The sequence below is a fragment of the Oryx dammah genome, unplaced genomic scaffold (assembly GCF_014754425.2).
Source record: "Oryx dammah isolate SB20612 unplaced genomic scaffold, SCBI_Odam_1.1 HiC_scaffold_15, whole genome shotgun sequence".
Classification (NCBI taxonomy): domain Eukaryota; kingdom Metazoa; phylum Chordata; class Mammalia; order Artiodactyla; family Bovidae; genus Oryx; species Oryx dammah.
The window spans coordinates 8,346,863-8,359,225 of NW_024070199.1; the positions used below are offsets into that span (position 1 = coordinate 8,346,863).

General features: G+C 50.3%; 1 protein-coding gene and 1 non-coding gene across 5 annotated transcripts in view; both read left to right on the forward strand.

Annotated features, from left to right (window-relative positions):
- ME3 (malic enzyme 3) overlaps nt 1-12,363 on the forward strand; it is a 221,800-nt gene that overhangs the window by 151,766 nt on the left and 57,671 nt on the right. For all 4 annotated transcript variants that reach the window (XM_040255504.1, XM_040255501.1, XM_040255503.1 and 1 more), the window contains one exon: nt 3,021-3,182. In XM_040255504.1, coding sequence (XP_040111438.1) covers nt 3,021-3,182 — 162 coding nt within the window. The remainder of the gene's footprint in view (nt 1-3,020; nt 3,183-12,363) is intronic.
- LOC120874914 lies at nt 4,968-5,037 on the forward strand. The gene has a single exon (XR_005723754.1). It is a non-coding gene; the product is annotated as a small nucleolar RNA SNORD30 (small nucleolar RNA).

The window sequence follows — 12,363 nt, forward strand, 5'->3', positions numbered from 1 at the left end:
GCTGGCTCACTCTGTTGTACAGCAGAAGCTGGCTCACTCTGTTGTACAGCAGAAGCTAACACAACATTGTAAAGAAATTATACTCCAGTTTTTTTAAAAAGGAAAATTAATAAGCAACGCAACTGTTAGCACAACAGGATTGAGAGTGGATGGCAGATGGAGGTGAGAGATCCCCGCGGAGGGGTCAGGCATGCAGTCAGATGCCCGCAGTCTCCACATTGGGAGGGACCCTGTCAGGCCTCTGCTACCATCTTTTGTTTTTTAGCCATGTTGTGTGTTCTGCGGGGTCTTAGTTCCCCGACCAGGGATCGAACCCATGCCCCCTGCCTTGGGAATGCGGAGTCTCAACCACGGACCACCAGGGAAGTCCCCCACCACCATCTTGAGAAGCCCCAGAGCTGTAAGGAGAGCACCCTGGAGTCGTAGCTGGTTTCCTCTGTTGAACTCCATGTCTCTCTCTGCGCCTCAGCAGAGAGAAAGTGTGAGAGATTGGGAATCAGAATAAGGGGGTTTTAGCTAGGAGAGATGGTAGGGAAATGTGCAAAGTTTGGGCCCCCAGGGACAGTGTGAAGACAGGACTCGGGGAGAGCGGCCAGGAGGGGGTCAGAGGAAGCCTGCGGAGAGGTCGGATGGGAGGTGGGGCGGGACTTTGCCAAGAGCACCGGTGCTTTTCTCAGCTGAATGGTGCGGGGATTGGGATGCGGGGAGTAGAGGGGGCCCAGACCAGGAACCCGAAGCCTAACTGGAACCCCCACGTGCCGTATTCACAAGCAAGGTGCCCTTGGTAAGTCACCCAGCGTTTCTAAGGTAACTGCTGTGGGAACATCCAGAGAGTGCCTGGCTTGGGGCTGATGCTGAGCAAATATGTACAGAACGTGAAGGTCCAGGAGCTTAGTTTGCTCAGCTGTGAATCGGGGATAACCATCACAGACCTGCCTCCCTGCCAGGTGTGGGAAAAACCAGGTGAGACATGAGACAGGGTCGGGGGAGGGGCCCTCGCCCTAGAGGCAAGAGAGCAATCTCAAGGACACAGCATGAGAATCACACGTCCGCTGCCATCTCGAGAGCCCCCTTTCCAGAGGTGAAGGGGTATTTTAAATATCTATACATCAGTTTCTATTAAAAGGCCCTGTGTGCTCTCACCCCTGGAGAAAGAGAGAGAAGATTCTACAGAGCCTGTGGGTGCTGGCTGTAAAACCCTTCCTGGCAGGACGGAGTCTTCATCTCTTTACCCACGGGGCCCAGCACTGTGCCACGTGGAGTACAGTGACCCCTGTAGTGCCCGGGACATCCACATCTCAGAGCTGGTCCTATGCCCTGACCCAAAGCTGGTTCCAGGGGAGGGCTGCGTGGCCCGTAAACTCCACTCGTTTGGAGATGTAGGGAACCAGTGCTGGAGAACAGCTTGGCGTGACCTACAAACAAGTCACTGTCACCCTGAGGGGCTCCCCTTGGCCTGACATTCAGGGCCCCCCTCAGTCTGACTCCGGCCTGATTTTCCATTGCCTCCTTTCCTGGGACCTGAACCTGCCCTCCCCCAACACACATCCTATACCCCCAGCACTTCCACCCTGGACCTTAATTTCCTTTGCATCAAATGGGTAATCTCCACCTTTCCAAGGTCTGGCATGTGTTTCCCCCTCATCCAAGAAGGGTTGCCCTGCAGGAAGTGCCTCTCCCTTCTCTCTGTCTCTGCTGTTCTTGAACTACGACATAGCTCTCATACTTTACCCCAGAGTCAGTATAAATACACACGCTCCATCTCTCTTCTGCCCATTATCCCTTTCAAGGGCAGGGTCCACGCATTCTTGCTCGTATAGATAAGCAAACTGAAGCTCCTTCCCCTAGGTTTTAGCATAGTGTCTTTGGCAAAGTGCCCTGACCCAGGGATGGCTCAGCGGTAAATAACCTGCTTGCAGTGCAGGAGACGTGAGTTCGACCCCTGGGTGGGGAAGATCCACTGAAGAAGGGCAACCCACTCCAGTATTCTTGCCTGAAAAACTCCCATGGACAGAGGAGCCTGGCGGGCTGCAGGGGGTCGCAGAGTTGGACACGATTGAAGCAACTTTGCACACAAAGTTTACTAGAGTTGGTTCCCTTGTAAGGTTGTAAGGTTCCTGGGCAGGCTCTCACTGCCCTGAGTACTCAGTGGGTTGCATTTTCATAATCACAGGAAGAGAGGGGAGGGGGAGAAGATCTTCTTTGTCTTTCTTGAGTAGACGTCATGTTTCCCTTATCAGTTCCTCCCCCAGGTAGGGCAGGGAAGTTTTCTTATCCCTATATGGTCCAGCTAGCAGTGTCATAGCACTTTGGAAAAATATTTTCAGGTCTCAGTACAATAAGGGTCTTTCATTGTGAAAAGTCACCTTTCCATAAATGATTGTTTTTTGTGTGCACACAGCATGTTTTGAGGGTCATTAACCTGAAGACACCACTGGGCAAGTTGTAGGCTTTATTTGCTACTACTGTTTTATTGTTTGGGGGTCATTGTGCAAAGAACATGTCTTCGGGGCCACAGCGCATGTTTTGGGGGTTACTAATTAACTGAGCTCACTGGGCGGGATATGGGTCTCACGCCTTCATTGTTTTGTTTGGGGCCTTGTCCCGTGCTTCTGTTGCATAGTTTAACTTGCTGAGCAAGTTGTCCTGATTTTATTGTTCGGCATCCAATCTGCCTTTGATGCCAAGGGGCTTCTTTTGCTCTGTGAGTGAAGCAAGCCCACAGTGCTTCAGAATTTTCTCATTGTTTTCTTGAGTGATCATTAGTCTTATTGTGGTCTCTCAAAGCCCACTAAAGTTCCCTCCCTAATGGGGTTTCTAAGCTAAGTATTTGATTATCCTACTCTATCCCTGCCCCAAGCGCAGAGGAGCCTGGAGGGCTACAGTCCATGGGTCACAAAAAGTCGGACACTGAGCGTCTGAGCACACACATCCCTGCCATTCCACAGTAAGCATCATTGTCAGGCCCAACATGCTGCACAAACAGGCGCTTGGTACAGATGTCCTACCTTTCCTTCCAGGCGGTGGTGGTGACTGACGGGGAACGCATTCTGGGCCTGGGAGACCTTGGCTGCTACGGCATGGGCATCCCCGTGGGCAAGCTGGCCCTGTACACAGCGTGCGGAGGCGTCAACCCGCGGCAGTGCCTCCCTGTGCTGCTGGATGTGGGCACCAACAACGAGGTAATGTGCTGCCCTGGCCGGGAGCTGGGGGGTAGCAGCTGGGCTGGGGTGGGGAGCACCTTTGTGCAGTGATCTGTCTATGCAGAATCAGGCTGTTCTGCACAACAGGTCAGTAAACCCAAAAGATGGGGGGTTGAGGCAAGGAGAGCCATCTGAGAAGATGAGAGATCTAATGTCTCAAAATAACCATCTTACAGGCGCTGGATGCCAGGTTCTTTTGTAGCTAGCTCAGAGATGAGGGAAGTGAGGAAGCAAAGTAAAAAGGCCATTAATCTTGCAAATATCTCCTAGAATGGCAAGCCTCAGGCAGGGGATGCGTTCATTTCTTCCTTCCAGCTGTCCACAGGTGGACAGGGTCCTGAACAAAGGCACTTTAGTTTAGCAGTCAGGCAGAAGGGCAGGATTCTCTGAAGCAGGCCATTCTATTTTTTACATTTTTAAAAAATAATAACAAAAGCAAAGGAAAGCAAGTCAAAGAAACAGTTACAGCTTGGACACAGAATTGGCTTTTCCCTACAAGGGGGCTGTTTCTCTCTGGGGTCCTCTTTGCTAGGACACTTCGCCTACACAGTGGTGACTCAAAGACCTCTCTCCATCCTGGCTGCCCACTCCGCCCTCCCAGCCCCACTGTCCTCCCCCAGCCTCTTCTGGGTCTTCTTGCTCCCCTCCCTCCTGCCAAGGTGCCCCTGCACAGGCTTTCTGTGCTGCCTTGTTCTGTGACCCCAGGCAGTTTCCATTACCCTAGTGGCCTCTCTCTCTCTCTGGTCCATTAACGAAGAAAGCCACTGAGGTGGGAGTGGCTGCTGGGCAGTTTTTTCAGCATTTTAGAGGCGAACTACCTCTGTAAAGAACTTTCCCGCTGGCTCAGTGGTAAAGAATCCACCTGCCAGTGCAGGAGACACAGGTTGGGTCCCCAGGTAGGGAAGATCCCCTGGAGAAGGAAATAGTAACCCATTCCAGTATTCTTGGCTGGGAAATCCCATGGACAGAGGAGTCTGGCAGGCTACAGTCCCTGGGGTCACAAAGAGTTGGTCATTACTTAATGAATAAACAACAACAACTACCTCTGTAAAAGAATTAAAACTCGAAGCACGGAGGCCAAAGGCTGAAATGCCTGGATCAGGCACATGAGTGTCCTGTAAACCCATGGGGAGAAACTGACCCAAACTGTGGCTGGGAGCCCCTGCAGGCTTCTGGGAGATTTATAGTTTAAGGAGCTCAAACCCCAGCGAGGAGTTTGTCTCCTCCAGGTACCACCACTGTGGGTCATGTTCTTCATGCTCTCTGGGATTCATAGCTTTGTGTCATTGTGTCAGAGAACATGAAAGAACTCCTTCTTAATGACATCTATCTCCAGATTTAAAATCAGTGCATGTCCATCTGAGAAAAACCCAGAGAAGTATTAAAAATAAAATATTAGTCACTGCTGCTGCTAAGTCACTTCAGTCGTGTCCGACTCTGTGCGACCCCATAGACAGCAGCCCACCAGGCTCCCCCGTCCCTGGGATTCTCCAGGCAAGAACACTGGAGTGGGTTGCCATTTCCTTCTCCAATGCATGAAAGTGAAAATTGAAAGGGAAGTCACTCGTGTCCAACCCTTAGCAAGGACTGCAGCCTACCAGGCTCCTCCATCCATGGGATTTTCCAGGCAAGAGTCCTGGAGTGGGGTGCCATTGCCTTCTCCGATATTAGTCACACAACCAGTAATAATCATTGTTTGCAATTTGGAATATTTCTTTCCAGCCTTACCCCCACCAAATTTAGCTTTTATAAAAGCCAAATTAAATATGTGATGATTTACACGAAATCTCATTTAGCTGATGATTTGCTATTGAGACTCGGAAATCTGATTTTCTCGAGAAAAGAAACAAAGTAAGTTTATATTGCATATACAATTTTGTTTCCTGCTTTTTTAAAGGTAATGTGTGTCAGGAGTTTTCTCCCAGCCATTCTTCCACAACGTCATTTACATAGCTGCCTGGTGTTTCTCAGTGCACGTAAGAAACTCTCCACTCTTGGACACTCAGGTTGTTCCTGTCTTCTTGGAAATATAATTGTGCTCTTGTCCCCATTTTTGCAGGTCAGTCTTCCCGTCCTTGATGATTTCCCAAGGATAAACTCCTACAAGCAGAGATATTGAGGCAAAGAGAATGGTCATTGTCAGAAAAGCTTATACTGTTGGTATCCTGTGTGATCTTTCTCAGGAAGACTTGTCATGGCTCTTCCCAAGGTCTCCTTCCCCTCTGGACACCACATAACACCCTCATTTCTAAACAAGAATATGCACTGTAGCCCCTAGTGAGAAATGATGCTTATTCAGGTTTCATCCCCAGATGCAGTCAAATGAGGGAGACACAGACAGACGTGGCTTCAGGCTGGGAACCCGTGGGGGTGGGAGGGGCTGGCGGAGGACAAGCCGGCAGCCAAAGGGCTGGGCTGGGAACACGGGTCCTGATCCCCACCCCTGACGGCCAGGGGAGTCCCTGTACCCCTCCAGACTCCAGCCCTGCCAGTGAAACTGGAGCCTGGGCCAGGTTACCAAGTGCGCTCCCGCATCCAAAGCACTTCTCCACATGCCTCCCCACCAGCCTAGGAGCAGGCTGGCTGGGCAGTGGGACACGCCTTATCATTGCTCATCAAGACCAGTCTTTGAGGTCTGCCCCGTGCTGTGGTTTCCCCTGCCCAACCAGATGCCTGAGTTTTGCTGAAATTGTCCCTCGACCACAAAGAACATGTGCAGAAGCCGTGTAAATGTGGATGAGGAGAGCAAACTCTGTGTTATTATTCCCACCCATCACCTCCTGCTGTGTTCCAGCTGGATTTAATCGAGACCCTTCCCCCTCTCTCTCCTAAAAGCTGTTTCTAGACGAGAAATGGAATGGCTTGAGGTTGATCCCTGAGGCCATTGCATCCCTTGGAAGGGTGTTGGCTGCCTTTAGCAGGTGTCTGACATCCTTTATCGTTAAAAGTCCAGCACCCAGCAATGATGTGCTACAGTTTAGAGTGGGCCTCAACTTGTAACTACCAGGGTCTTCGCCAGTGGCTCAGATGGTAAAGAATCCACCTGCAATGCAGGAGACCTGGATTCAATCCCTGGGCCGGGAAGATTCCCTAAGGAGGGCATGGCAACCCACTCCAGTATTCTTGCCTGGAGAACTCCATGGACAGAGGAGCCTGACGGGCTACAGTCCATGGAGTGGCAAAGAGATGGACATGATTGAACAATTGCACTACTACAGCTTGTAACAAACCCACCAGAAAAGGTGGTGGAAAGTAGGAGTAACTGTGGCCCTGGCATGGATGACCCTGGTCAAGCCTGACAGTGACCCTATGGGTGGAGCATCAGTTCTTACCCTCTTTTTACAGCTGAGGAAACAGGCCCAGAGAGATGAATTTCCCTAAGATCTGCTAGAAACGGCAGAGATCTTGGAGGCAGAGCAGTGAGTGGTCCTGGAGAGAGATCTTAGTTCCCTGCCCAGGAACTGACCCTGGGTAATCTGGATGAAAACCAGGAGTCCTAACCCCCAGACCACCAGGGGCTAGAGGCTAGAAGCAAAGCTCCCTGGTTCTTTCCCTCATCTGAAAGCAAGAATGTTTCAAGGAGGCAAAAACTGTCATAACAGGTACAAAGTTCACAGAGAAACAGTTTGTTTATTAATATTTAAGACAGAAGCAAGGCAGATATACACACCTGGAGACAAAGGGAATAGGCATCCTCTCTAGTGAGGTGCCTGCCAGGCTCCTCTGTCCATGGGATTCTCCAGGCAAGAATACTGGAGTAGGTTGCCATGCCCTCCTCCAGGGGGTCTTCCCACCCAGGGACTGACCCCGAGTCTCTTGCAGCTCCCGCGTTGCAGATGGATTCTTTCCCACTGGGTTACCGGGGAAGCCCTCTCTAACAAGGAGGAGTACAGTAAGTCAGAAGACAGGCAGAGATGCACCTGGAGAGGCGTGTAGGAATCCTGAATGAGGCGCGCAGTAGAGAGGGGACTTAAATCACTTACATAGGATGGTCCTTAAGGCCTTTGTTTACATCTGGCCAATTATTTTGTTTCTTTTTTCACATGGGACTTGTCCTAGGACTCTTCCAAGATATGAGTACAGCTTTTTGTTAAGATGGACTCCACCACAGAGGCCTGTGGGGGTATGTCCACGCTTATTATGGCTGGCACCCCCTCCCTTTGTGACCCCCGAGGAGCCTTCCTGAGCACGTGCAGACAGGGAAGTTTGCCTGACCTTAGGAATGGTCACCCGAGTAGTCACCTTCCCTCTTCACTTCAGCAGAGCTCAGCTCCTGCTGCTCACTTTGTCCCTGGAGTGTCTGGGTGAGAACAAAGCTTCAGTTTCCCTCCACTGGACAAACCCCAGGTGTCCAGCCCAGGGGCCCGTCTGCCTCCTGCCTCAGCAGGAGGGGGCCTAACCATCTGTGTCCTCCTCCCCACACCACCTGCCCAGGTTCCAGTCGCTTTATGAGGAAAAGGCACTTCTTGACTTTTAGAGTTTGTATTCCTAAAGTAACTTCAATGCGTTATTCAGAATTCTAAAGAAGAAGGAAGCGGCCCTTCTCCCGATGTGCCGCATCCGTGCCCCATCCCACATGTCCCTGTGCGTGTACGTAGGGGTGCTTGTTGCCAAGTTGTCATCACACCGTACCCCTAATTTTGTTCTGATTTCTTCAGTGAGAATTATGTTGTCAGCACTTTCTCTTTACTTATTTTTTTTAAGTTTATGAAGTGTTTAGTAGGTGTCAGGCACTCAACGAGGCTGCGGGAGATAAATGAGAGCCAGGCGTGTGTGGACTGGCCTAGCTGTCCGAGTTTCAGCATTGTCCCCTAATGGATCATTTTAATGGCTCAAGGGATACAGCTACTCAAATTGTCTGCTTCCCCCCCACCTCCCCTGTGGCTTTTGGCCCCCACATCACCTCTCCTTCCTGGGTGTGGAAGGCAGAGAGCTTCCCCTGGGCCTATTCCCTCCTGTTAGAAAGGACCAGAGGGTTCCCCAGCTGGAGGACAGAGCACACCCTGACCAGGCAACACCATTTGTGGGAGAGAAAGCAGTTCTCACCCAGTCCCGGGAGACCTCAGCCGTCACCCACAGTGCGCCAGGACCTTGTATGATTCGGTCTCATTTCATTCTCATGCCAGCTATATATGAGATATTCAGTTCAGTTCAGTAACTCAGTCATGTCCTACTCTTTGCGACCCCATAAATCACAGCACGCCAGGCCTCCCTGTCCATCACCATCTCCCGGAGTTCACTCAGACACTCGTCCATCGAGTCCGTGATGCCATCCAGCCATCTCATCCTCGGTTGTCCCCTTCTCCTCCTGCCCCCAGTCCCTCCCATCATCAGAGTCTTTTCCAATGAGTCAACTCTTCGCATGAGGTGGCCAAAGTACTGGAGCTTTAGCTTTAGCATCATTCCTTCCAAAGAAATCCCAGGGTTGATCTCCTTCAGAATGGACTGGTTGGATCTCCTTGCAGTCCAAGGGACTCTCAAGAGTCTTCTCCAGCACCACAGTTCAAAAGCATCAATTCTTTGGCGCTCAGCCTTCTTCACAGTCCAACTCTCACATCCATGCATGACCACAGGAAAAACCATAGCCTTGACTAGATGGACCTTAGTCGGCAAAGTAATGTCTCTGCTTTTGAATATGCTATCTAGGTTGGTCATAACTTTTCTTCCAAGGAGTAAGCGTCTTTTAATTTCATGGCTGCAGTCACCATCTGCAGTGATTTTGGAGCCCCCCAAAATAAAGTCTGACACTGTTTCCACTGTTTCCCCATCTATTTCCCATGAAGTGATGGGACCAGATGCCATGATCTTCGTTTTCTAAATGTTGAGCTTTAAGCCAACTTTTTCACTCTCCTCTTTCACTTTCATCAAGAGGCTTTTTAGCTCCTCTTCACTTTCTGCCATAAGGGTGGTGTCATCTGCATATCTGAGGTTATTGATATTTCTCCTGGCAATCTTTATTCCAGCTTGTTTTTCTCCCAGCCCAGCGTTTCTCATGATGTACTCTGCATAGAAGTTAAACAAGCTTGGTCTCCCCATTTTACAGCTGAGGACACTGAGACTGAATCGTGCTGTTTTCCTCAGGCCCCACAGCTCTAAGTGTCGAAACGGAGATTTGAGCCCAGGTTCTCCCTGGCTGCCAGAGTTGCCTTGTCTACCATGGCACACTGCTCCAAGATGTCAAGCATCTGTGTTATAGACTGGGTGATGAAGAGTAGGAAAGGAGGTGTTTCCCACACTCCGGGTTCCACAGACAGTCAGGATCAAACTAAGGCTTCGCGATGCCATTTTCACAGTCCTCCCCCGGCAAGCAGAGGTGAGCTCCCTCCAGACTATCTTTAAGGAAGTCACAAAGAGGCCCACCTTGGGGAGATGGAAGACAGTGATCTCTCTCTTTCCAAACACATTCACTACGTGGTGTCCCACCTTAGAGGTCTTTTTGAAAATAATCAGTTTGCAAGATTTTTCTGCTTGAAATTGGGGGGCACATCTCTTGCCCAGAGCAAGCCATGGGAGAGGGAGCGTCTGCTTGAGCTACCATCTCTGTGCCAGTTCAGGGAGGATGCTGCGGTGAAGGCTTGTGTCCAGAACAACTAGACCAACTGTGTGTGTGTCTCTATTAAAAAAAGAACTCCTGAGGCAAAAGGAGCTTTAATCAGAGTCAAAGAAAACACCCCTCCAGGTTTCCTGTTGAAGGAAAACATCTGTGTCTACAGCCCTGAAATTCTGAGTCACTTTTACCTGCCGACACCAAGGAGGTTTGGAAAAATAAATATATGAGGCATGAGCGCATGAGGGAGGGGCATCCCATGATGTTCCAAACGCCAGGGAGAGGGAGCCCCGCCCCATTCAGCAGGGCACCTGCTGTGGCCCACCCCCCCCAAACCTCCCCCACCCCCACCCCCCACCCCTAGGCTTCCGTGGTGGTTCAGAAGGTAAAGAATCCACCTGCAATATGGGAGACCTGGGTTTGATCCCTGAATCAGGAAGATCCCCTGGAAAAGGGAATAGCAACCCACTCCAATATTCTTGCCTGGAGAATCCCAGGGACAGAGGAGCCTGATGGGCTACAGTCCATGGGGTCACAAAGAATCGGACACAACTGAGCGACTAAGACACACACACACACACACACACACACAAGATATTAGATGTCAATGCTTCTGGCTCACCCTCCCTGGTTTCACACAGGAAAAGGGGCCCCAGGGCAGAAATGACTTCCCTCAGATTTAAGTACAAACCCAGCGCTTGTCCCACTCTGTGCCAAGGATTCTATGGGGCAACCTGGGCTTGGCTTCTCAGCCCTCGCTTTTTCTCCTGCCCACGTCTTGAGCTTTGATGGAGTCTCCCCTCAAGGAGACGCTGTGAGAGTCTCTGTGGGACTTTGATGATGTCTCCTCTCAAGGAGACTCTGAGAGAGTCTCATTGGAAAGACTGAAGAGGCGGGTGGAGGAGACAGGTCACAGGCAGAGCGTGGTCGTCGGTGCCTTGGGGGCTGCTGGTTGCCGAGGCAGCAGGGGATGGCCCCCAGAGCCGGAGGGTGAAGGATTCCTTCTCCCTGACAAGATTGCCGTCGCTGCAGGCGCTGGCTGTGGTTCACCCACTGCGCCTTCAGGCATTGGCTGTCTGTGCACCTGTGGCCAGTGAGGAGGCCCAGCCTAGGATCGTTGTCGCTTACCTTTGGGTTGACCAAGCTTCCAGAGAAGTATGTGGTGGGCACAGCTGCCACCTGGAGGGTCCTGGTGTCCACACCTTGGACCCAATCCCATGACCTCCTCAGAACCCCAGATGTTCTCTGAATAACGCCTTTGTGTGCCTGTTGCTGTGCAAGATAAGTATTTTTCCGGACCAAGATGACACAGCAGGTGAAGAAGAGCAAGCCATTTTGTTTTCCATGACATTTAGTCTCCAAGATTTTTCACCTTGAAAAGTCAGAGCCGGCATATATTAAGTTAACCTTAATAATGCATTCCAACCTGTGTGTGCTAAGTCGCTTTAGTCGTGTCTGACTCTTTGCAACCCATGGACTGTAGCCCGCCAGGCTCCTCTGTCCCTGGGATTCTCCAGGCAAGAATACTGGAGTGGGTTGCCCTACCCTCCTAAAGGGGATCTTCCCGACCCAGGGATCGAACACCAGTCTCCTGCAGCTCTTGAGTAGAAGGCAGATTCTTCATGCTGAGCCACGAGGAAGCCCGCATTCCAACATACATTAGGCGCAGGCAAATACTGTTTGAGTCCACTTATACGAGGTACCCAAAATTGTCAAATTCATTGAGTCAGGAAGTACATTTGGTAGGTGCCAGTGGTCGGGGGCAAGGGTGGTGAGAAGGGAAAATGGGGAGTTAGTGTTTAATGGGGACAGAGTGTCAGCTCGAGAAGCTGAAAAATTTGGGAGATGGATTATAGTGAGAATTCTACAATAATGTACAATTGTGGTACCTTAAGTGGTACTTAGTGCCGCTGAACTATACAGGTAAGCATGGTTAAAATAATATGTTTTATATTATGTGACTTTATCACAATAAAAAAAAAACCGGATGCAACATGAAGAAGGAAGAGCTATGAAATTAGGGTTTGGAGAGAGATTAACCAGCAAGAATGAGCATTACGATGATTATTTTGGTACCTGGCTTCAGTTATATCTGAAGTCAGTCTACCTCTATACTCTGCAGTTTTGTGATTCAATAAAGTACTTTTTTTCCCCTTCAAAAAAAAAAAGTCAGAACCAGGAGACACCCATGGAGGGGACACTCAACTCCCATGGTAGTGGAGAAAGTTCTGGTTCACCTGGTTCATCTTCTCTGCTTTGAGTAAAGCCTCAACCTGAAATTACAGTTGTAGACTGACTTAGTGCCGGCAGGAACTTGGCAGCAACCTAGCAGAGAGAACGCAGCAGGCTTGGAGCCAAGGACGCTGGTCCCTCCTGGGAAGACCCCATGCTCTAGTCTTTGCCAGCCTCTTGCTTCCACCAGATTCGTTTTGTGAACATAGGCAGTTCACTTAACCTTTCCGGGCCTCAAAAACTCCTTTGGAGGAAGCCAATCCAAGTGATTTCTAAGACCTGCATAGTCTTTTTTTTTTTTTTGACCTGTGTAGTTTTTAATTCAGCATCTCCTTAGCCCAGTCATAATTGCAACTCACATCATAAATGCTTTAAATGGCC